At 37.1% G+C, this 27,075-nt stretch overlaps 1 protein-coding gene across 1 annotated transcript in view; it reads left to right on the top strand.

The window, feature by feature from the left end:
* The first annotated feature begins 1,856 nt into the window (after positions 1-1,856).
* MEFV (MEFV innate immunity regulator, pyrin) overlaps positions 1,857-27,075 on the top strand; it is a 35,085-nt gene continuing 9,866 nt past the window's right edge. The window contains exons 1-3 of the mRNA XM_072634635.1: positions 1,857-5,404; positions 10,663-11,391; positions 24,164-24,603. Of these exons, the coding sequence (XP_072490736.1) occupies positions 5,125-5,404; positions 10,663-11,391; positions 24,164-24,603 (1,449 nt within the window). The 5' untranslated portion in view covers positions 1,857-5,124. The remainder of the gene's footprint in view (positions 5,405-10,662; positions 11,392-24,163; positions 24,604-27,075) is intronic.

Genomic DNA, 27,075 nt, shown 5'->3' with positions numbered 1-27,075 from the left:
TAGAAGTGGCCAAATTGAAAAGGAGGTTTGAAAGCTGACTGAAGAAAATAACTCCTTAAAAGTTAGAATTGGGTAAGTGGAAGCTACTGATTCTATAAGACATCAAGAATCAAATAAATTCAAAAGAATGAAAAAAATAGAAGAAAATATAAAATATCTCATTGGAAAAACAACTGATCTGGAAAATAGATCCAGGAGAGACAATGTCAGAATCATTAGACAACCTGAAAGCCATAAGCAGAAGGAGCATGTAGACAGCATCTTTCATGAAATTATGAAGGAAAACTGTCCTGATATCCTGGAACCAGAGGGCAAAATAGGTATTGAAAGAATTGACCAATCACGTCAGGAAAGAAATCCTAAAATAAAAACGCTAAAGAACATTATAGCCAAATTACAGAATTATCAGGTCAAGGAAAAAATTACTACAAGTGGCCAAAAAGAGACAATTCAGATATCAGGAAGTAACAATCAGGATTACACAGGACTTAGCAGCTGCACCATTAAAGTATTGGAGGTCATAGAACATGATATTCCAAAAGGCAAAGGAGCTAGGACTACAACCAAGAATCACCTACCCAGCAAAATTAAGTGTTACTTCAATGGAAAAAGTGGCTATTCAATGAAATAGGCTTCAAGTTTTCATAATAAGAAGATCAGAATTGAACAAAAAATTTGATCTCCAATATCAAGACCCAAGAAAAGCCAAAAAACAAAGGTGAGGGGGGAAAAGAACGTAAGGGATTTAATGGAGCAAAATTGTTTACATTCCTGCGTCGGAAGACTATACTTGTAATTCTTAAAAATTGTACCACTAATAGTACAGCTAGAAAAAATGTCCATAGACAGAGGGTAGGGGTATAAGGTGAATTTGAGGAAATGACATAAAAAACATAATTAAGAGATGAGAAAGAGGAGTATACTGGGTGCAGAAGAAAAGGAGAGGTAAAACAGGGTAAATTATTTCACATGAAGAGTCATGAAGAGGGAAGGATGGGAGGGTAGGTGGTAAGCATTGCTTGAACCTTACTCTCATCAGTATTGGCTCAAAGAGGGAATAATATACACAATCAGTTGAATATAGAAATCTGTCTTACCCAAAAAGGGGAGATTAAGTAAGGGATGGGGGGAACTGACAGAAGAGAGGGCAGACTGGGAGAGGCAGTAAACAAACGCAAAACACTGTTGAGAAGGGAAATGGTGAAAGGAAAGAGAGGACAAACGGGGAGAAATAGGATGGAGAGATACATAGTAAATAATCATAGTTGTGAATAGAATGAACTGTTCCATAAAATGGAAGTATATGGCTGAGTGGATTAGAAACCAAAATCCTACAGTATGCTGTTTATAAGAAACACTTGAAGCAGAAAGACATGCATAAAGTAATGGTAAGGGACTGAAGCAGAATCTATTATAATTCAAATATAATTCAATCCTCATCTCAGACATAGCAAAAACAAAACTAGACCAAATTAAAAGAGATAAGGAAGGAAATTGCATCATGCTAAAAGGTTCCATAGACAATGAAGTAGTATCAATACTAAACACATATGCACCAAGTGGTATAGCATCCAGATTCTTAAAGGAGAAGTTAAGTGAGTTATGGATTATGAGATAGAGAATACTATGAAATATAAAATATATAATTTTGATTATATTATATTAAAAAGGTTTTGCACAAACAAAACCAATGCAACCAAGATTAGAAGGAAAGCAGAAATCTGGGAAACAATCTTTACAGCAAGTATCTCTGATAAAAGTCTCATTTCTCAAATATATAGAGCTGAGTCAAAGTCATAAGAATACAAGCCATTTCCCAATTGATAAATGGCCCACAGATATGAACAAGCATGAAACTTATCTATAGGTACATGAAGAAGTGTTCTAAATCATCTTTGAATAGAGAAATGCAAATTAAAACAACTCTGAAGTACCCACCTCACACCTATCAGATTGACTAATATGACAAGGAAAATGATAAATGTTGGAGAGAAGGTGGGAAAATTGGAACACTAATGCACTGTTTTTGAAGTTTGAACTGATACAACTATTCTGGAGAACAATTTGGAACTATGCTCAAAGGGCAACCAAACTGTGCATACCATTTGATCCAGCAATACCACTACTAGGTCTGTATCCCAAAGAGATTCCTTTAAAAAAAGGGGAAAAGATATACATGTGCAAAAATATTTATAGGAGCTCTTTTCATGGTGGCAAAAAATTGGAAATTGAGGGGATATCCATCAATTGGGGAACGGCTGAACAAGCTGTAGTATATGAATGGAATGGAATTCTATTGTGCAATAAGAAATGGTGAACAGATAGTTTTCAGAAAAACCTGAAAAGACTTGTACAAACTGATACAAAATGAAATGAGCAGAACCAGGAAAACACTCTACACAGTATCAACAACATTGTGTGATGATCAACTATGAATGACTCAGCTCTTCTCAGCAACACCATGATCCAAGACAAGTACAAAGGACTCATGAAGGAAAATGCTGTTCCCATCCAGATAAAGAACTGATGGGCTCTGAGTGCCTATGTAAGCATACATTTTTTTACTTATTCTTTTTCATGGTTTAGTTTCCTTTTGATCTGTTCCTTCTTTCACAACTGTGACTAATATGGAAATATGTTTTGCATGATAACATACGTATAACTTATATCAAACTGCCTGCCATTATACTTAGAAAATCAACTTAAAAACTACTTGAAATAATTAACAACTTTAGCAAAGTAGCAGGACATAAAATAAAACCCACATAAATCATTGTCATATCTATATATTATTAACAAAGCCCAGCAGCAAGAGATAGAAAGAGAAATTCCATTTAAAGTAATTGTATAAAATATTTGGGAGTCTACCTGCCAAGACAAACCCAGGAACTATGTGAACACAATTACAAAACACTTTTCACACAAATAGAGTAAGATCTGAATAATTGGAAAAATATCAGTTGCTCATCGGTAGGCTGAACTAATATAATAATATGACAATGCTACCAAAATTAATTTACTTATTCAGTGCAAGCATCAAAACTACTTGGTACTACTGGCTAAGAAATAGAATGTTGGATCAGTGGAATAGATTTGTTACACAAGACACAGTAGTCAATGACTATAGTAATCCACTGGTAAACTCAAAGACCGCAGCTTCTGGGATAAGAACTCACTATTTGACAAAAGCTACTGGGAAAACTAGAAAATGGTATGGCATAAACCAGGCATAGACCAATATCTTACACTGTATACCAAGATAAAGTCAAAATGGGTATATGATTGAGATATGAAGGGCTATATTATAAGCAAAGTAGGAGAGCAAGGAATAGTTTATGTGTCAGATCTACGGAAAATGAATGAATTTATGACCAAATAAGAGATAGAAAAATTATGTAATTTTGATTACATTAAATGAAAAAGGGTTTCCAAGAACAAAGCCAATGCAACCAAGATTAGAAACGAAGCAAAAAGTTGGGAAACAATTTTTGCAGCAGTGTCTCTGACAAAGGCCTCATTTCTATAATATATAAAGAATTGAGTCAAATTTATAAGAATACAAGTCATTCCCCAATTAATAAATGGTCAACAGTCAGCAAATGGTGAACAGGCAGTTTTCAGATGAAGAAATTCAAGGTATCCAGTCATATGAAAAACATTTTCTAAATCACTATTGATTAGAGAAATGCAAATTAAAACAACTCTGAAGTACCATATTACACCATATTACAAGGCTAACATGGCAAAACAGGAAAATGATGAATGTTAGAGAGGATATGGGAAAATTGGAACACTAATGCATTATTAGGGAAATTGTGATCCAGCCAATTCTGGAGAACAATTTGGAACTATGTCCAAAGGGCTATAAAACTGCACACCCACTATTATGTCTATATACCAAAGGGATCATAAAAAAGGGGAAAGGACCCCCATGAACAAAAATATTTTTAGTCACTCTTTGTAGTGGCCAAGAATTGGAAATTGAGGGGATGCCCACCAATTGGGGAATGGCTGAAGAAGCTGTGGTATATGAATGTAATGGAAGATACTATTGTTCCATAAGAAATAATGAGCAGGCAGACTTCAGAAAAACCTGGAAAGACTTACATGAATTGATGCTGAGTGAAGTGAGCAGTACCAGGAAAACATTGCACACGTTGTGTGATAACTAACTTTGATAGACTTAGCTCTTCTCAGCAATGCAAGGATCTAAGACAACTCCAAAAGACTCATAATGGAAAATGCTATCCACATCCAGAGAAAGTACTATGGAGTCTGAATATAAATCGAAGCACACTATTTTCTCTCTCTTTTTTTCTTTCTCTTGGTTTTTCCCTTGTGTTCTAATTCTTCTTTACAACATGACTAATGTGGAAATATGTTTAATATGATTGTACATGTTCCAAAATTGTTTTAAGGAATGGCTCTGTGGGAGGGGCAAAAGGAGCAACACGGAAATATAGGTGATTAAAAAAAAAAGTCTGTTTTTAAGGGAAAAAATGCCTGCCATTTTTGGAAGAGGGGAAAGGAGTGGTAAGGGAGAAAAATCTGGAACTCAAAATCTTGTAAAAATGAATGCTAAAAATTTTCTTGACTTGTAATTGGGAAAAAAATACTATTAAATGACATCCTGAAATAAAACCTGTATTACCTTCCTCAGGGGATTGTTACTGTGTGGAAAGCACTTTGTAGAATCAAAAAATGTCATATAAATGTTAATTATTTTTTTTCTTATTATTATTCCTTTGGCCTATCTATTACCAGTTGGCTAAAATAGCAAGGGTAGTGGTCTCCCTTGCACCTATTGGTTTCTTTCACACTTAATTTACTAGAGGTCACCCTTCCCTAAAATCCTTCATGATATTTTGATACCTATGGAACTGTGATTGATCAGCTGGTGGTTGGGAGGAGGTAGCCAGACCTCTGGCATGATAAAAGAGCTCATATGTTGATGGGAATAGGAGGAGTCTGGTATGCCACTGGTCCTCCCTCTCCTTCCTGTTTTCCTTCCTTTATTTCACAACCTGTCACTTCCCTGTATATCTTTCACTGACCCAGGGCTGGAGATTTCTGTTCCCTTACTGATGCCTGACTGATTGACTCAAACAGCATTGACTTGGTCTTATGGCAAAGACCCTGAGTGACCACCTGCTGCACACCTTGGAGAGCCTGGTGGCCTATGATCTGGAGAGGTTCAAGTTCAAACTACAAAATGCCAAGCTGGATAAAGATAGAGATCGCATTCCCCAAGGCAGGCTTCAAGATGCTACTGGTCCAGTGAAGCTTGCTGCCCTTCTGGTCAACTTTTATGGGGAAAAATATGCTGTGAAGTTGACCTTGCAGGTGTTGCGAGGTATCAACCAAAATTTCCTGTTGGAGGAGCTCAGCAAAGCAACTAACCTAGGTAAGTCTAGCAGCTATGAGAAGCAGCCTCTTTTTTTTTTCCTTCCAAAATAACACTAATGTTTCTTTACATTTCTTTACATCAGACTTTCAAAATACCCTCACATCTGTTATCTAGGAGGTAAGAAACTAGAAAGGGACTTATTTTTAGAACTTAAAACATAGCATGTCAGTGTTAGAAGTCCCTGACACACACAGAAAGTTAAGAACTTTTGCCCTAGAGCATTGTGTGTGTGTGTTCATCCTTCATTGCTACAGAAGACCATGCCATCAGAGAAATGATGACATGACTTGCACTTGACTTTTGTTGTTTTGAGTGAGGGAGGACTGTGCAGGTCACCAGTCTCACTTCTCCTCCAGAGCCATCTGAATCCAGTGACCAGTTATTCATCAGGATGACTGGAGGTGACCCAGGATGAGGCAATTGGGATTAAGTGACTTGCCCAAGGTCACACAGCTAGTGAGTGTCAAGTATCTGAGGTGAGATTTGAACTCAGGTCCTCCTGACTCCTGCATTGGTGGTCTATCCACTGTACCACCTAGCTGCCCGCCCTAGAACATATGTTAGAAGTGGAAGGGAATCTGAAATATAGAATATTAGAGCTAGGAGGAACCTTAGGATATATACCATAGAATATACTATAAAAGGGATCTTATAACATAAACCACAAAATTCTAGAACTAGAAGAGACATTAGAACATAGACCATAAAATGGCAGTGCTGGAAAGGACTTTGGAGAGCATTTTGCAAAAGAGGAAACCATTAAAGTATCAAGTTTACAGAACTGGTTAGTAAAGCTAGGTCTTCTGATCCCTAATCCAACATTCTCTGTACTACAGAGTATACTTTACACTGATCCTTTGAGGCAGTTAGGGCAAGAAACGAATAAGCCTGTTTTATAGACGAGGAAACTGAGAGATGCAGAGCTGGTGACTTGTACAAAGTCCAAAGTTAATAGCTGAACCAGAGTGAAAACCTAACCCATAAGCTGCTTTTTTCATTAGATGAAAGTGCTGGTTTCTCTTCATCACCTCTTGAGTTTCTTCATAGCTGGGTAGTTTTCAAGTGTTCCGCCTTCTCAGAGGCAGAAGGATGATCTCTGGCTGTGTGGAAAGTCTCAGGCCCAGATCATTGTATTTCTGGAAACTTCTTGTTTCGCTTCCTCTTTGGTTTCTCATTTTTTTTCCTTTTGTTCCTGTATACTACCCTACCACACAGTGGATAAAATTCCAGGCCTGCAATCAGGAAGACTCTTCTTCCTGAGTTGAAATTTCAGCCTCTAACATTTGCTATATGAACCTGGGCAAGTCACTTAATCCTATTTGTCTCAGTTTCTTCTTCTATAAAATGAGCTGGAGAAGGACATGGCAAACCACTCCACTATCTTTGCCAAATGGAGTCATAAAGAGTCAGACTTGACAATACCACCCACCCTACTGCTTATCAGTACCTTCCTTCCCCCTTTTCTGAAAACAACCCCATGAATAAGGCAGACATACACAAAGCCCAGCTAGGGAAACTGTATTTGTTCACCAAGTCTAGAGTTCCCATTCCTAAAGGCTGAATGGCCATCCAAGATAGCTGGGATTTTGTATGACTCTTCCACCTTAGCCTTTTCCTTGTCTCATAAAGATCCTTGGTGGAAACTACCAGTCTTCTAGCTACATATTCCGTTCTATACTGAATCCCATGCTCCCTTTTATCACTACTTGTGCCTTGCTATGCTCCTTCTATCACTTCTCATGCCTTGCTATGCTCTAACCCTGGATTACCTCCACTATATACCTATCTTCTCTACTTCTCCTTGCCTACTTATTGCTGGATGCTGCTAGAGAAAGTTATTCAGCTATACTAACTGGATGCACTACAAATTTATGTTATCTAATATCAGTTGACTGTTCATAACTGTATACCAATCCTTTTAACCTTCCACATCTATAAGTAGCAGGTTGTCACTGTTACTTGCCCCTACCTTATATGGACTGGACATCTTCATCACCATGGGAGGGGTTTTCCTCTTGATCCAAGCATAGAAAATTGGAAAGAAAATGGCAAAGGCTCTTCCTCCAATACCATCCCAATTTATCACCTTCCTGCCATATTACTGACTCATTGTTTAGAGAGATTCTGGTATTGAAATTGAAGAAGATAAAAAGAATCAATATTTCTTTTTCTTTCAGCTCCAAGCCCTCAACAAGAGCATTGATCTGGTAAAATAATTCACTTAGAATTTTTTCTTTCCCTTCTATATACTCCCTTCTGGCCCCTCTCTGCTATATTTGAGCAGAGAGACCTATAGATTGGCAATGAAATAGTTAAAAACACTTATCACAATAGCCAACTTTTACTCAGAGTAAAACAAAAAGGTAAACAAACTTTTAAGGAGGAAAGATAAGTTTTGGGAAACAGGTATACAACTTCTCAGAAGGGAGAGAAGGAAAGGAAAGTGCAGAACCATTTGTATCAGTTCTGTAGTCATGGGTAGGTTTCAGTGACCCAGCATCAGGCCTGATACATCTTGTACACGACATGCCCAGAAAGCCCTGGAAGTGGAGCCTGATACTGAGGATATCAAGTCAAGACTGTTTACCTACATGGCTACTAATGTCCTGGCTCCAGCTCTTCTGCTTTCCGGATACTGGCCCCATCCCACCCCCCTACTGCTAGTGCCAGTGAGCTCTAAAATAACTTTAACTACCCACAAGTCCTTTAGCTGAGAGGCTGGAGGTACATCAACCCCTATCTACCAATCTCCAGGTTAGAGCAAATTCTCCAGGGAGATTGAGGAAGAGTGGGGAATGGGGGCAGACCTCTATGCAAAACCAGTAGGCATCTATCTCCAGCATCCTGATCTCTGCTGCAATGCTGAAACAGGTCTTCAGCTCATTGAATATCATAATTCTTGTAATGGAAGCCTTTTCTTTTCAAACCACCTATACCACTTTCCCCCTCTCCTTTTTAGCAAAGGAACTCACCTCTTATTTTACTGGGCAAATTGAGATCATCCATTATGAAGTACCTCTCTCCCCTGTTCCATACCTCAAATCCCTTCAACATCATTTTCCATTCTCTTTCCTTGTTCAAGTGTTTGAGAAGCAGTAGCCTTTTTCCTTGCCCTTCTATGTGTGCCCTTGATCACATCTCCTGGTTTCTCCAGGAATTTGTCCCTTTGATTAGTTTTCTACTCCTGTCTCCACAAGCATCTTTAAGCATCTTAATTGTGTTGGTGCTCCCTAATAGAGGTCTTCAGTCTAGAAGAGGAGTTTTCAGTTTCCTTTCTAGAAGAAATACAGATCTTTCTCCCTGTTCTTTGATTCTTTTCTTTCCTGTGGAAAATTGGCTTGTAAACATGATGAAAGTCAGAATGTTACAGAATATTGTAGCTGCAAAAGAGAGGACAAATGCTATGAGAAATCTGGGAAAATTCCCTTTCAGCTCTGGGAGTCAAGGAAGGTCTTGTGAAGGAAGTGGTACCCAAGTCATACCTTATAGGTTGGGAATAGGGATGGTGGCCATTTAAGTAGCTGATAACAGCTACCCTACCTACTTCACAGGGCTGATAGGAGGACCAAATGAAAAAAAAACTTAAAGTACTCTACAAATACAAGGTATTCTCATTCTAATGCAGTTGTGATTGTGTGAGATGGTACAGATACATTGTATCTTAACAAAGTCAAGTGCAAATCATGTCATCATTTCTGTGATGTCATGGTCTTCTTCGAAAACGAAGGATGACTACAACAACAATTTGAAATTAAGTATTACCAGGACCTCTTCTAGTCCTTCTGGAGACTAGAGAGCTGAAATTCAAATAAATAGCAAGACATTCATAATCTGCAAATTTGGGTTCTAGTTTCAGCTATTACCACTAAGAAAATCTGTGACCATGAGCAGCTCTTCTCTTCTCTGGGTGTTTATTTGTTCCACTTTCAAGTCTTTTCCAGCTCAAATGTTGTGTGATTCTTACTCTAACAAAGTTAGGAGACGAGTGAGCCAGGAATATTTGTCTTAGAATTCTTTAATGAGTAGATAAGAATCAATGAAATTATTATATTGAGCATATGTATATATATATATATATATATACCAAGAAATTTGTATTTCTTTTCTTTTTCTTTTTTTTTTTGGAGGCAATTGGGATTAAGTGACTTGCCCAGGGTCACACAACTAGTAAGTGTCTGAGGCCAAATTTGAACTCTGGTCCTCCTGACTACAGGGCCCATGTTCTATCCATAGCTACCTAGCTTTCCCCTACTTTTTAAAACAAAAGAAATGCAAATAACAACAATAATAGCTTACATAATAAAGCGCTTTTAGAGACACTGTGATATATTAAATATAGGATGCTAATCTTGAAGTCAGGAAGACCTGGATTTAATTGCCACATCTGGCACTTTTTAACTGCATGACCATGGACAAGTCAATTAAACTTCAGGCAAACCTTAGGTAATTCTCTAAAACATATCTACTAAGTTATAAACAGATTGCAGTATGATGTGATGGAAGGGAGTGCCCATACCTTCCAAATCACAGATCCTTATTTAATATTTACGAAGCACTTCTTTCCTCAGAACACCTCTTATTTTTTAAAATACATTTTATTGATATCTTTTGCTTTTTAGATTACCAGAATTTATCCCAGTTTCTTATAACAAAGAGCCACCTCATGTAACAAGTAGTGTTTTTTTTTTAAAGAAGGAAGGAATGAAACAAAAAGAAATCAGCAAAACTGATTAATGTATGGGGAAAAAATCTGAAAATAAATGCAATTTCCCACACCCATGGACCTTTGCAAAATAATAAGGTAGTAGTGAAAGTATTATTATCCCTGTTTTACACATGAGAAAACTGAGGTTTCAAGAGATCTAGTGATTTAATTATGGTTACACAGCTAGTAAGGCAGAGCTGTATTGCCTGTTTTCTGATTCCCACTCTAGTTTTTTTTTTAACTTAATTGAAAGTGTCAGCAAATTGTTTAAAACACTCTAAAAGTCATTTTAACCAAAATTCTTTGCATACCAAAAATTAGGGTGTTGATTACAAATTACTTTTAAAGGTAGAAAATAAAGCAAATAAATTAAATGTATCTGCATGCTTGGTTTAAGAGCAAAATTTAAACTTCATTCTCAAATGTATTTCCCAATTTAGACTTTAGCCAATTTTGACAAGTGGTTCTCTCCCATCTTCTTCCTTTACTCCCAAATCTTCATTTTGAACTTATGAATTTTTAACGATTTGGTATTTGGATATCCTTTCAGAATGTTTGACTCAACAGTGTGTCACAGAAATCTCAAGAAGCTCTCTTTTCTCATGGGAAACGGTATCTAAGAACCTGATCACAGAGAATCCAGCTGCTGATTTGCAGGGCCCAAATGAAGTTGACACAGCTGGGCTTCAGGTTCCAGTACCATCCATCCAATTGTATCCTCACCAAGAATGTCAGAAGAAATCCCAGGAGGAATGGGAAGTTCAGAGGACTTTAAAAGGCTCACATCTGGATGGGGTTCAGGGGAGACAAAGAAACCACACTGTGAATGGACCTCCCCCAAGGACCCAGCTGACAATCCATACTGTTTCTTCAGGAGACGAAGAGCCTTCATCTCCAGAAGATGCTATGACTTTACAGGATGAGAGAGATGGGATTCTAGAAACAAATGTTACCTTAAAGACAGTGGAAACTAGAAATCCAGATGCAACTCTGGTTCCAGAGAACAGCAGTAATGAGAATTCAGAAAGTGCTGTCACTTTAGGGCAAAAAGCAAACAGGAATCAAAAACTCTTTTTCTTGGAAGAGAAGAAAATAGAGAAGCAAGGATTTGGTGCATCTTTGGGAAAGCAAAACCACCCAAATAAAAAGTCCACTGATAATGTCCAAGTCCCTGGGTCCCAGGAGGAAAAGATACCTGGGAATAAGAATACTGCCATGTCTTCAGGAAAGAAAGAACCTAAGGATCCTGGAAACCAGTATTTAAAAGAACCTTGTGAAGGTATTTTTCACAGTATTTATTTTCAGTCCCATAAGTACTATAGTGTTATTTTCTCTTAATAACTTTTCATATCCTTAGAGGAATGCTTTGTAAAATGTTCATCTGATGCAATAACTTTATGCTTTTAAATTATGCTACTTGAGTGCTATTCTTTGAGAAGCCTCTTTGCTCTAAAATTTAGGCTCAGAATCAGAAGCTTACGTTTTTGTTCTGGCTCTGACTGACATTTATTAACTATATAGCAATGGAACATATACATTTTCCTCTCTTAATTTCAATTATCTTATTGATAAAATGAAGGAAATAATACTGGCCTCACAGAGCTCTTGGGAGGAAAGTGCTTTGAGAGAACTGTAAGATGTCTCACAAGTGTTTTGTTGTTGTTGTTACTGACCTCTTTTAGGACAGGAGTGGGGGAGGGGCAAGGTAAGAGGTCTTAAGACAGTGCCTTTCTATTTGGTTCCTAAATGACTTCCCAGGAAATGATGCAGAAAGCTTAGAAAGGTGAAGAGCCAGGGGAGATGAGAGATCATAAGATTATAATTTCATTGTGAGATCCTGATTTAGATCTGGAAATGACCTTAGAGGTCATTGTGTCCAACTATGTCACTTTTACCAAAGAAGAAATTGAGTCCTATTAAGGTAAGTGACTTGATGGAGCTCACATAGGTAACAATTGGCAAAAACTGACTCGAAATCCAGATGAGAGTGAAATCACATGGATGGACAGGCTAGAGAAAGCGTTTGGAACTTGACATACAGAATACAGAGTTGGCGGGGGGGGGGGGGGGGGGGAAGGCCAAGGAATCATAAAATCAAAAAAGTTGTAGAGCTAAAGGGTCATGGAGCCCAACCTATAACCTAATGGTGAACCTCCCTACACCATCCCTACCAAGTGATCATCCAGCCTCCACTTGAAGACCTCCAGTTCTGGAGGACTAATTACAGTCCAGTTGGACAATTCAAATTATTAGGAAACTTGACATTACGTTAAGCTGAAATTTTCCTCTGCAACTTAACTCCAGTTGGCAGAGCTGTGATCAATGAGTGGAAGACAAACAGATCTAATCCCTTTTCCATATGATAACTCTTCAAGTATTTGAAGATAGTGATAAGTCCCCACTTCTGTTTCTCTTCTCCATGGAAAGCATCCTCAGTTCTATCAAATGGCTCGCCTATGGCATGGTTTCCAATTTCTTCACTGTTCTCTAGCTGTACTCCAATTTCTTAATGTTCTTCCTAACCCATAATATCCAGAACTAAACACAAGACACCATATGTGTTTAACCAGTCAAATCTACAACCTTCATTTCCCTCCCTTTGGATGCTTTGCTTCTCTTTCTTCAGCTTTTGGTTCAGATTTCATACTGTTGATTCATATTGATAAAAATACTGGGTATAACAGAACAAAAGACAGATCCCTAGACTTTCCCCTGGTGAATTTCCTCTAGCTGACATCACTCCACTAGTCACCATTCTTGAGTCCAGTCACTCAGCCAGTTTCAAATACATCTAAATGTACCCATCCAGCCCACATTTCTCCACCCTGTCTGTGAAGACATAATGAGAGACATTATTTGGTGCCTTGCTGCAATCTAGGGTAGGCTATTTCCATTATATTTCATGTAACTATCAATTTGGCAAACTATATTAAAAATAAAATCAATTTAGCTTGATGTGATATGTTCTTACTGAGTCCACACTGAATTTTAGTGACATTTGCTTCCATTTTTTAATGATACATCCTAGAATTTTAGCAGAAATTGAGGTCAAGTTCACTAGTTTGATTAATCTACCATCTTTTAAAAATTTAGCTTAACATTTGCCTGTATTTATACTATCTTCCTGCACTCCATGACTTTTCAGACTTCACTTTAAGGCACACATCCATGAGTTCTTTCAGGATACTATACTTTAGTAAGTCTGGGACTAAGGACTTAAATACATTGAGGGCAGTTGGGTACTCTCTCACCATCTTCAATATCATATTACACATTTTTGTTCTTTATTTTCCACTCAACATGTTTTTTTTTTTACTTTTAAAAATTTTGGTTTTTTTAACATTCTTTTCTTCTAAAATTTTGGGTTCCGATTTCTTTCCCTTCCGTCACCCCTCATCCACTCGTTGAGAAGGCAAGCAATATTATATCAATATACATGTGAAATCATGTAAAACATATTTCTACATTAGCCATATTTATAAAAAAAAGCAAGAAAAATAAAGAAAGTGAGAATATTATATATCAGTTTGTACTCAGAGTTCATCAGTTGTCTCTCTGGAAGTGGATAACATTTTTCCCATCATGAATCCTTTGGAATTATCTTGGATCATTATATTGACCAAATAGCTAAGTGTTTCACAGTTGATCATCATTACAATATTGCTGTTACTATGCACAATGATCTCCCAGTTCTTACTTCAGTTTGCATCATTTCTTATAGGTCTTGCCATGTTTTTCTGAAACCCCATCATTTCCCAACAGAATAGTAGGATTCCAAAACAATCATATGCCACAACTTTCGACATACATTCGTTAAACACTCATTATGTGCCAGGCATTCTGCTAAGTTCTGAGGGTACAAAAAAGGGCAAAAATAGCCCCTTGTTCTCCATAAGTAGAAACAAAATAAGAATTGAAGTTATGTTTTTTCACTGTCATCTGTTATTGTTGTTTCATCCATCTAAAGTAGCTGACATGCCATTCTTTGATCCTATCCCTTATTTTACTTTAATTTGGCTCCAGCTTCAGCTTTAAAATATCTTCTTTTAATTGTGTCTTTAAAATTCAGGACAAGGCTTAGTTCACTTTGGTCTTTAGCATTCCTGACATTTGTAGTGGACCGTATCACTTGTATTCTTTTGATTCCCTACCATTGCTTTTATCTTCTGTATATGTCTCTTAAGTTGGTCAGTTATTTCACTGTGCAACTATACAGTTCTCTTTAGACAACCTCCTCTTCCATCCTCATCAAAATGATTTGTTTGTACTGTCATAATTTTGTTTTTGAGACTATCCCATCCGTCTTGTACCAACTTCCCTGGTAGAATTTCAGACCGTGGGATCCAATCTATTGTTTTTCTGGATTCCTTGAAACTCACTCTGCCAAAACATAGGGCACACATTGACTTTTCTTCCTTATCAATCATAAATGCTAAGATGGGGTAGTAACTTCTTCCCAAGACTGTCATTTTTATTTCAGCTCAGAATCAGTTATAGAATATTTCTTTTCATTGCTTTCTCCATATTTTCAAGAATGAAATCAAATTAAAACAGGTCAGTGATTTACAAACTGTTCTGCTTTTAGCCAAAATAAAGCTCTAGAAGATGTTTAAATAGATGAAATTACTCCCACATTACTACATTGTATTGCCATGTTAGGTTTTGGATGTTTCCAGAACTTACGGTCTATTTTGTTCTTCTCGTTGTTGATGTCTAGTGTGCTCCAGACCATCACTATTATTACTATTACCACCTCTAAAGATGGAAGAGATCCTAATAATGATAATAATAATATCTAACATTTATATAGCACTTCAAGGTTTGTAAATACTTTACATATGTTATTTCATTTGATCCTTACAACAACCTTGTGAGGTAGGGGCTAGCATCATCTAGTCCAGCCCCTCCTTTCCATAATGATATCACTTCAGTTTCTTTCTCTGTGGATATCCAAATGCTCTTCACTGTGCTTTCCCCATAAATTACCGGACTTGGGTAATGGTGATCATGTTAGACAGTACTCAGAGAGCTCCGAATCACTGCCCTGAGACGATGATAAGTCACTCATCTCTTCTTCCTGTGACCAAACTTGGATGTCCTCCTCTCCAGGATAATGTGCAGATCCTCATTATTATTCCACTGAATATGAGGAACTACTTCCTCTTCAAGAGACTAGCTCTACTTTCACTATGAGAGCTTCACATCTACAAGACAGCTGAAATTTCTGTGGTCTTTCCTCCTCTGTGTTTCCTCTTCCACCCTAGAACTTACGTAAGTTTGGGTTCTCTTTTGCTTCTTTAGGTTTCTTCCCCTTTTTCTTCCTCTATCAAAGCATTTTTTCTCCCAAGAAACATTTAATTGTTCCTGATAATCTGAAGAGGAGAGACCTTTCATCTTTTCTTTCAGCAGGAAGCAGCTGCTTTTTATGCATAGGCATTTTTTTTTGGTTCTGACAGAAATGCCAACATTTTTGAAGGTCACTTTAATATTCTCCTTGCCTTCTGTATTTGCTGAAAATGAGATCCTCAGTTCTTTTGCTAATTCCTATTGTAGTCTTCTGTAGCAAATATCCTATTTTGCCATGGGAATCCACTCTATTGGGAGGTTCTGTCTCCAGGGTCATCTGAATCAAAGTTTGGTTTTGTTGGGAGGTTTTTTAATAGTAAGCTTTGCCACTTTTTCCTAGTACTTCACACTTTGCCAGGTGCAGTAGACCTACCAACACCTAAATCTACATAGTAAATATGTTTAGCTATTGCCTCCAAGAATGTATTCTTTATGTAAAAAAAAAATTAATACTGTACCCTACACCAAAGAATAATTTGTAAGAAATTATTTTATTTATTTAATATTAATATAAAGGCAAGTCATTTCTAACTTGGAGAGATGTCCAAACTGGTAGAGACCCCTCTGCCCTCTGGCATGACTCTCTGTCCCAAGATTTCAAATAAAATTTATAGGAACCTTGAACAAGGAAAAGATATCTTAAAATGCAGTTTGGGTTAACGTTCCAGAGTTGAGTAATCAAGTCACTCACTATCCTATTCCTCCTGAACCTCACTCTCAGAGTTGAGCAAAGGGACTTCCTCTCTTTCATGTTCTATTAATCTTTTCTTAATGGAAAAAGTCCACCAAAACACTTACTAGCTGTGTAACCCCAGGCAAGCTGCTTAACCCTGTTTGCCTCAGTTCCTCATTTATAAAATGATTTGAGGAAGGACATGGCAAATCAGTCGAGTATCTTTTCCAAGAAAATCCCAAATGGGATGAAGAAGAGTCAGACATGACTGAAAGGACTCAGCAATAATAAAAGAAGGGATTTCCCTTAGATGGGTCAGATATTCAGTAACTTCAGGGCTGGAGAAAGCAATGATGTAAGTAAGAAAAGAGCTCTTTGTTTAAAAGTTTAGTATCAACATTAATTCATTTCTCTAAAGAGTCCCCACTCCCCACTTTTTTTTATCTTAACTCACCTTCCAAGGGATTTTTCCTAGGGGTCTGGAAAGGGATTTACAGAAAAAAATTTTTTTTAAAAAATTTCTAAAGAAACTCAAAAGGAGGCTTTTAATATACTTTCACAATTCCCCATTTGTGCTTCTCACACAATTATTTGAAGTATAATCTGTATTTATTAATTAAAGAATTTCAATTGCATAACTGACTAATCAATAGCAAAATATGTTATTTTAACTAGTCCAAAATATGGAGTTTTCTGTGTTCTGCTTTTTTGAATGCAGCAAAACAAGAGATGACAAAGACTCTTCTTAATGCTCTAATATAGTATATACTACATGGCATAATAGGATTAGATCATTGCTTCAAATTGAGATACAGAAACCACTCTAGATGGAGATAAAGCTCAATATTCAAACATACTTGTGTCTGTAGCTAGCCCTTTAATTTCTGAACAATAGTCAGACAGCTTTGCAGATTAATAATTGTTCCCTGGGATCAAGGTAATCCAGTTTAAAGGCAATTGGAACTTCATTCTGCTACTCAGCTGACCGATAGATAGTCTGATCTCCTTAGTCATAGCTACTCCAGAAGATTCTGAATCTGTATACCGATTGTTCTAGTAGAGTTCTAACTCTCATCCAGAGAGTGTATTTGCTATTTGTTGAATTCAATGAATCCTACAAAGGACTATAACTACCCCCTCATCTCTGAATTTTGTATGCATTGTAAATGGATGGCTGTAAAGGTCCACTGATTTCCATGCCAAAAAGGCATTGATCCTGGCATTATTCTAGAACCAATTACTATGAAACAACAAGACTCTTTTGGGGGTTTACAAACTTCTGAGGGTCCTGAGTTAGGCCTCAGATTCTCTTCATGGGACCATAGAAGGTCTACTCTTAGTGGCTATGCTCCCAAATTGAAATTTTCCAATCATAACCCCATGGCTATAGATCAGAAGAATTCTTAAGGCCCAGCCAGCCTTGTTGAGTGAGATCACAATATATGACCCATAGCTGGTCATTCAAGAAATTCTGGGCCTTAGAGCCCAGAGCATTGTCCAACCCATCAGAGTATTCCTGCCTATTAGATAATCTCATTAACTAATGAGGAGAGTTCTCATGTGGTTTTCCTACTCATAAATTTTGGTGGCTCCTTATCTACTCCAGGATCAAATATAAAAATCCTTTGTTTGGTGTTCAAAGCTCTTCCTAATCTGGGCTGTTCCTACCTTTTTAGTCTTGTTACAACTTACCTCCAAGTAATCTGCTAAGTACTTGGCCTTCTTAAGATTCTTTGTACAAGTCCCTCCATCTCTCAGTTCCAGACGTTTTCCCTGGCTTTCACGCATGTTTAGAACTTTCTACTTTCTCCTCCGCTTCCTGGCTCCCTTGGCTCCTTTCAAGTCCCATCTTTTACAAGAAGCCTTTCTTGATACCATTAATGCTGGTGTCTTCTCTCTGTTGATTATCTCTAACTTACTCTGTGTATATCTAGTTTGTAAATAGCTCTTTGCATGTTGTCTCCCCCTGTGAGACTTAGTTTCTTGAGAGGCTGTTTTTTTTTTTTTGCCTTTCTCTATAGCCCTACTGTTTGGCACAGTGCCTGGCACATATCATGTGTTTAATAGATGTTCATTAACTATCTGACTGGCACTTTTTCCAAACTGACCTAGAGCTGATTCAGTTAGGCTCCTGTCCATAATAACAGTGGTTTTTCTTATTGTGCCAATTTCTCATCTCTTTCTGGGCCTTTATGTACTCCAGACTGAAATTTTAGTGTTGATTTTATCCAGAATTGTCCAGTTAAAATTGGATTAGCTTTTCTTGGTGGCAAAAGCACTCAGGTACTAGTTCGTTTTAATCAGATTATATAAATAAGACAGTTATAGTCTTAGAGCAGTAAGAATATTGGGCAGCAATTGTTAAAGAACATTATAAAGTCATTATAAAATCACTAGTGAAGCAATATTACCTTCTTTCCTAATTTAAAGCCTATAATAACATATCCTCAGAACAAGGGAGCCAAAACCCAGGCTATGTAAATTACCTTACAAAATTCTGTGCTATCAATATGAGGAACAGGAGGAGCATCAGAGTTAACAATTTGTGTGTCAGGCGCTATATAGCAAGAATTCTCTTATTAAGAACAGTTAATTCCGTGAAGTAATCACTATTCAAAGTTATGATTTTGTAAAATATGGTAATGCATTCCAACATAATGGAAATATGCAGTATGAATTTGAAATAGTGATCATTTCATGAGATTCATTATTCACATTAATCAGACCAAGCTGTATAGACGTTTTATGTGTCAGTATGCACATTGAACAAATACCTTCTTGAAGAATACATTTCTGGCCCCTGAGGTAAGAAGCATCATTAAATGCAGCTAGCTGTTCCACACAATATATTTTACAATCCCAGTTAAAGATTTCACAGTTAAAGTTTGCCAAGCCTAGAGGCCTGTATTGGGCTACCCGAGTCTTCCTTACCTCACCTCCCGAGGTCTTCGGCTGGCCACGCCGGATGCACGTATGAGAGAAAGGACGTTCCAGAGTCAAACAGGGGTTGAGCTTTATTACAGGGTTTCGGTTACAAGTGCAGGGGGATCTTCTTTCTTAGGACGAAGAGGGGGAGATTTCCTAAGGAGGCTAAGCTTAAGGGATTGGAAGTAGAAGTACAAGCGGGGAGAGAGGGGGAGGGGAGAGAGGAAAGAAAAGAAACGGAGCCCTACTTTTCTCTTTGGCTCCACACGTGCTAAGAGAGCTTTTAGGCTTCCTCAATCCTACTTAACCTTTAGCCACACAGTTTGCATCTCAATACCATGCTGTTAGGTAACTAGGTGTGCTCCAATCCGGGATGACCTCGAGGGCAGGGAGACTCCACCCATCAGGTATCTCCGGGGGAGAGGCGGAAATACCTGAGCTAGCCGAGCTAGCTCAGTCTGACCTTCTCGAATCCCCGCTGTTCATGGAGGGCCTCGTAAGACTCTAAGATTTAGAAGTCCCACTTTTACCTGCCCGAGACTGTCCACACGGAATTGAGCTTCCAGTCCCAACAAAAGTTGACGTTCATTACATTCCCAGTTAAAGTTCTTTCCAGAAAGACATTCGTTAGGAATTGATGTGTAGCATTTTGTCTTAGAGATAACAGACATTCTATCAGAAGATACAGTCTCTGTGTTCTAGAATGGCACATTTTCTTCTTTGGACCAGGAAAAGTTCATTAGTGTAGTCACCCTGCTCCTTTGTCTCCAGCTCCATAGAAGGGAATATTAATTTACACTGGGATATGCATGATCTCAGTATTGAAGATCTTGACTTCGTGCAGTTGTTTGGTGGTTTACAACAATCTGGTTATAAAAGTTTTTCAGTAGTTTTCATTGTGACTGCCCTATAGCAGTGAAACTTCAAATTCATCCGAAAAACATACATACTATGACAAGAACATGTTCATCATTATAGCACTTACTCTTTTGGAAAAAATCAACTTATATGAAACGAAAGAAAAAGAGCATTCTGTATGTTTCTCTTGTGCTTAACAGGTAGCATCTATATAGTCCTTTTGAGGTTTTAAAAACATTTTATCCTCACAATAGTCTTGAGAAGTGGATGCCACTATTATTACCCATATTTCACAGATAAGGACACTGAGGCTTAGAATAATTAAGTACTGATAGGATCATAGTGCTAAGTTCCTATGGCCAGATCTATACTTAGTCTCTAAGTCCAGTGTTCTATCTACTGAGCCATCCAGATGCCTCTTTGTCTCAGTTTGAATTCCTAATAGATGAGGCAGATATAATAACTATTGGAAAAAAATATCAACCATTTTTTTCAACCAAAATTTGTACTGTAGCAACAATAGCAATTTACACAAACTCCCCGCTTTGCTTAAATGTACTATGCCAATCACTGGGGCAAAGTGTGGCTCATTTCTAGAGACTGGCTAACAGAAACTGAGAAGGAAAATTAAGTCATAATTGCTCTGCTATAGGAGTGAAAAGATACAGATTTTGGCTGTGGAGTCAGCCTAGATCTTCTTTTTCTAAATTGCTTGGCCACTTCCAGGATGGCTTTAGATTGTATTTCTGAAAAATCCCTCTATGTAGGCTTTATGCAGTCTTCAAAGAGGTCAAAGATAATTCATGGCCTGATTTTTCTGTTCCATTTATTATTATTCTTTGAAACTCTCCTGAACTATCTCCTGGGAACAAGTTGATATTCACTTAGGAAGGGGTCATCTGGTTGACAAACACTTCCAACTTTCCAAATCTGCCTTACTAATTACCAAATTCAAATGAACACTTGGACAGACCAGAATATACACACTGGAATACTCTGGATTGTTGTTAACCAAAAGTGCACTCTGTATTCCAAAGGCTCTGACTATGAAATAGTACTGATTCATAAATCTATCACATCATTTTGATTAAGAAAGATCTAATCTAATTTTGCAAACAAATCATACTGTGTATAATTCCAAAATTAAAAGTATTTATATGTAATAGTTTCCAAAGTCACAATGTTAAACACATATAGACTTAACACTAACCTAAGATGATCTCATGGACTTAGAATATAATAAACAAAGCTTATTGCTAGTCTAATATTCCAAACGAATGTATCTCTAAATCAGCTACATGGAAAAACCATTTCATTTCTTTATGAATTTTGACATTCTATACTAGTTGTATTCAGAAAAATTATCATTTTGGTTCTCATAGCTACAAAGGTATGGCACCAGCATTTCCTATTCAGAACATAACTCAGCTATGCTGTAAATAATAGTTATTCCAAATTAATCTATCCATTACAGTATAAATCCAAATTTTAAATTGTTCAGTGTTAAAACTTGCTAGATGATTCTAACTACATTTCCATATCAATAAGAATTCCAAAATCTATACCATCAATCTTGGAAATCAATAGCAGAAGTTAACTCCAACTCCTCAAGGAAGAACTTAAGCATTTCTTTAAATAGAGTTTCACAGTTTTTACCCATGGAAACCTTACTATTCTCTTATCTTAGTTTATCTCCAAAATTCTTTTAAACTAGCGCTGCTTTCTGAAATCAGGGGATTCCTTTCCTTGCATTTTTTAAAATAAGCCCTTGCTGGAGATTCTGATGGCTGGCAAAAATGAGGACACTGTATTGGAAACCAAAAATTGAAGTTACTAGTCTGTGTTCTAGTTAAGTTAATACTATTTTAAACAAAGTTACATTTTGAAAATTTTCAACTTTTAAGAATACCTTTACATATTCCTCATTGACTACTAATTGAGTAAGTCTATAATGTGTCAGTATAAACTATTTCTAATTTTCTTGGAACATACCCATTTCAAAAGTAACATTACTATTGATTAGATTACTCTGTCCCACGTGAGAGGTGGAAAATAAGAAGGGTCAGGATGAGAAGATAAATACAGAATGGAAAAGGAGATGGATGGTGGAATGTGATGCATAATCTTGTCTCCTCTGGCGTCAGCTAGATTTTGTAGAGTAGCTAAGTTTGCACTCACTTAGTCACCAATTAAGATGACTTAGTTCCAAGGTGGCAGTTCCAAAGCAGAGTAGAATAACTTCTCCAGGGACTAGTAGAGTAGATTCTAGAAGTCTTGTGTTTAGGGTATTGGTGCAGATAGGGAGAAGTGAGGCTGCAGAGGTAGCAGATCAAATGGCAAGATGGATGACTGAAAAAAATAGGAAGCACCTCATTATATGACATAATAATAACCTTTGGTTCTTTGGCTACACAAATGCCCAGGTGTCCAATAGAATGTGAAAAAAGGTCATGTTATATCAAGGGCCTAGGCCCAGGTAGCCCAATATTCAACTCTGATAGTAGCACATTGGGATGTGCTGTAAGGGAGTGTGGGTATCTTCCTCAAAGGTTGAAGGTGTCCTTCAAAATCCCAGCTTCCCTTAATAACCCTCTGTGGTTTGTTATACATAAATTTATCTTTTAAATCTGTCTGTATGTTCAGCCTGTATCAGATATTAGGACAATGAGCTCCAGAAGTTTGACTATTGATATGTGCAGTAGGAACTTCTTTTTATTTGTTCTAAACTTACTTCTTTCAAGCTTTAACATTCACATTCTTCTGGTCTATATTTGGCCAGCAAATCTGTGTTTACCTTATTCATAACTTTCATGATTTGATTTATTTTTTTTGTCTAGACTTCTGACTTTATTATTATAGGGGAACTCCCAGTGAGAAAGCTCCTTCTACCAATGCAAAGAATAACTGTTCTGCAACTTATAGTCTTAGAGAGTTGCCTATATCATTGAGAGTTTAAATGATTTTCCAAGGGCCACACATCAAGTAGGGGAACTTGCACCCGGGTCTTCATGACATAGACTACTATATAGAGCTAGCTCTCTATCCATGACATCATGCTATCTCTCTCCATAATTTTATAAATCTTGACCTATAGGAAGATTCACAGACTTTGAGAGAGAGAGAGAGAACGAAAGAGAGAGAGAGAGAGAGAGAGAGAGAGAGAGAGAGAGAGAGAGAGAGAGAATGCTCATTTAGTTCAGGAGTTCATGACTGGTAGAGATTTCAAGGTATTTGTGAACTTGGATAGGAAAAAAAATCCATCTTTATTTTTACTTAACCTTTAACAAATTTAGCACTTCCTTTAATTATGAATGTAGATGATAATTTTGAGGAGAGGTCATGGGTTTTACCAGACTAGTAAAGAGAGCCATGAAATAAAAATGAGAAAGAAGCCCTGATTAAAGCAAACCATTCATTTTTATAGATTTAGTAAACTCAGGCCTAGAGAGGAAGCCAAGGTGCTTCTTGTCTAAGTAGCTGATATGATTGAGTTAGCTGCAAAGTCAGCACCAGTTTGTTTTTGTGGCTGTTATGACTGTTCAGTTATTTTACCTAAACTTTGTTGCCTCATCTCTTTTCTCAGCTTTCATGTTTCTAGATTGTAAATATCTTGTCTTTTTCATCTGTTCTCATCTCCTATAGCATCATAGACAATAGAAGTCAGAGTTAGAAGGAACCTTAAGAACTTGAAATGTGAGACCTGGAAAGGACACTGGAGTGTAACAAGTAGAAAGTTTGAGCTGACAAGGACATTAGAATATAGACTACAGGTGTCAGAGCTGGAAGAGACTTAGAACATAGTGAAAAAGGGCTATCTTTCAAGTCAGACAACCTGGGTTCAAAACCTGGCTCTTTTATTACTTGTTTGACTTTGGACAAGTCACTTCATTAACCTCTTTGACCCTTTAGTTCCTGATTTGTAAAGTTAAGTTGGCCTAGGAGTTCGTAACCTAGGGTTAAATATTTTAATTATTGTATTTAAATATAGTTGGTCTCCTTTATAATTTTGTATTTTATTTTATACATTTTAAAATATTATTCTGAGAAGAGGTCCATAGGTCTCACCAGATTGCTAAAGGGGTCCATAACACAAAAGTGTTTAGAAACCTCTGGGATAGATGATCTCTAAGGGTGTTTACTAGTTCCAAATCCCATGATGCTACAAACATGGACCATGGAATATTAGAGCTAGGAGAAAACTTAAGGAGAAAACAGCAGTTCCTATAGCCCTTGGATCTACTTCTTTCAGATGAAGTGACCCTGAGCAAGACTCCCATCAAAGCCTTCAACATCATGAAGATCACAAATGCCCCTGTCAGGGCAGTGTCGCTGAGGAGAATGCAGGAGTCATGTTCCATATGTCAGGATATGGTGGGAGAACCATCGAGAAGTTCCTGTACACACCACATCAGATATCATCGCAATGTTGGGCATAACGTCTGTCTCCAATGCCAGGCCATGTTTCCTAAGAATTTCCAACACAGCAAGAGCCTAGGAAACATACCCACTAACTTCCAGGAGCCAGTGCTAAGCCCTGGATCCATACCTTGTTGTGAATACCACCCAAAGCAGCTCCAACTGCTTTTCTGCAAAGATCATGGAAAAACCATTTGTCTCAGCTGCAGTATGTCCTTGGAGCACAAAGGTCACCGAATACTCTCCATAGAGGAGGCTGCTCAAAACTACAAGGTAGGAACCTCTACAAGGTTGGATAACCTTCCACATAGTTAGCTGGGTCCTGGACACCCACTAGATGGATGTTTGTGGGGTGAGTGTGTGTATGGCAAGTGGATATTTATCCTTTTTTTTTTTCTGCAACCACTTTGGAAAAGGGCCTAATATTCCAGTTAGTGACTGAATAGAGCTGACCCTCAGCAAATCTGGGGAATAGGTCAAGCTTGTCTTTGGTGCTCTCCCACCTTCCTTTTTAAAAAATATTTATTTTATTTTTAAAAATTAATGAGCACTTATTTTGTCTCTCTCCTATCTCCCTTCCTCCACTAGAAAAAAAAAAGAAAAAAAATTCTTGATCATGATCTGTACTTCGACCCACCAATTCTTTAGGAATGTTATTTAAGTCTCCAATTATTTCTAATTTATTCATTAATTATTCTAATTATTTCTTCAAAGACTTTTCAAAAAATAAAACTTTATTTTTTATTTATCGATCATCTATTTTGCCTTCCTCCCACTCTGAAAAAATTCTTGTAACAAATATACCTTCTATACTGGCCATGCATGTTGAAAATATGTGTCTCATTTTATTCTGGTTAATTAGTCCATTATTTCTGTGTCAGAAGATAGCATTCATTATTAGTGTTCTGGGATCATTGCTAGTTATTACATTGATCAGAGTTCTTAAGTCTTTCAGAATGATTTAGTTTGACAATATTATTGTTATAATATAACTTGTCCTGATTTTGTTGACATTACTCTGCATTGCTCCATATCAGTCTTCTCAGATGTCTCTGAAACCACTCCTTTCATGATTTCTTATAGAACAATAGTATTCTATTACATGAACATATTACTTTCCCTTTAGAATCACAGAACATAGGATGTTCTAAAGTGGAAGGGAATTTACAAATGGGAAACATAGAATGTTACAATTAGAAGGGAGCTTAGAATCTAGAATAGTAGAACATAGAATATTAACATTAGAACGGAACTTAGAATTCCTTTAATATAGCACTGTCACTATATATTTGAGGAAAATGAAGCCCCAGGAACATAATTGATTTACCCATAGTCCCTAAGCTAATGGGTAGTAGAACCAGTACTAAATCCTAGGTCCCCTGGCTTTTAGCCCAAGGCTCATCCTATTACATCATATTTTCTCCCTTTATTTTTGTGGCTGTTCTGTTGCAACACTGCATCTCCTAACTTCCCCATAGCTACCTAGATCACATGGTTTGGGCACCACCATACATATCTAGAAGTGTCACATTCTCCAAACTTATTCTCCCTTATAAACTCTGATACTTCCCCATTTGTAATTAAAATGTTTGATGGCTATCTCTAAGAAATCAAGTAGAAAGGATTTATGGAATTTTGACTATATGCTTAGCATAGTGGTATATGTAAGAGAAATATGGAATATAGTCTTTTCCCTCATGGAGCTCATCATTTCAATCAGGAGACAAAAACAACAAACACAAAACAATTAGAGAACAACACAGGACAATCTATAATCAAATGCCAAGTTGTATAAATGCAGAGTACAAGTGTGATAGATCAGAAAAGGGAGAAGAAAAGATCAGAGTATGCAAATTTACTTGAGGTGGTAAATAGAGCTAGGATTTATATTGGTAGACAGTGTTGTGGTGGAGAGGGAAATACACCCCATGCCTTAACAGTAGAGCAATCAGGGACACAGAGTGGAATGAGAATGACCTGTGCTGAGGACAGTGAGGAGACCTCTAACTGAAAAAAGGGTATATTGAGAAGCAGTGGACAATCAGGTTGGACAAGCTTATGGCAACCATATGAATACAGCTACATAACATGCTTTACACAAATAAAGATGGGTCTAAATAATTGGAGAAATATTGATTGCTTATGGGTAGGTTGAGCCAATGTAAGAAAAATTACCTTACTGACTTAATTTACTTATTCATACCAATCAAACTACCAAATGATTACTTTTCAGAAATAGCAAAAAATAATAATGAAACTTATCTGGAGAAACAGAAAGTTACAAATCTAAAAGGAGATAATGAAAAAATGGAAAAAAGGGGACCTAATAGTACCAGATCTTACACTGTATCCTACAAATCAGCAGTCATCAAATCAATTTATACTGGTTAAGAAATAGAGAGGTCAATCATTGGAAAAGCAAATAAGCAAATAGCCTCATGTTTTATGTACTCAAAGATACTAACTACTGGGACAGGAACCCACTATTCACCAAAAACTGTTGGGAAAACTGGAAAGCAGTGTGGCGGAAACTAGGTGTAAACCAACATCTCACCCCACATGCCAGAATAAATTCCAAATAGACTTAGACATGAAGGGAGAAATCATAAAGTAGAGAAGCAAAAAGGAAATAACCTGTCAGATCTATGGATATAAAAAGAATTCATGACCAAATAAAGAGGGTCACAGAAGATAAAATGGACATTTTGATTACATAAAATTAAAAGATTTTTGTACAAATAAAAC

The sequence above is a fragment of the Notamacropus eugenii genome, chromosome 1 (genome assembly GCF_028372415.1).
Source record: "Notamacropus eugenii isolate mMacEug1 chromosome 1, mMacEug1.pri_v2, whole genome shotgun sequence".
Lineage (NCBI taxonomy): Eukaryota > Metazoa > Chordata > Mammalia > Diprotodontia > Macropodidae > Notamacropus > Notamacropus eugenii.
This window is presented reverse-complemented; position numbering and strand designations above follow the sequence as displayed.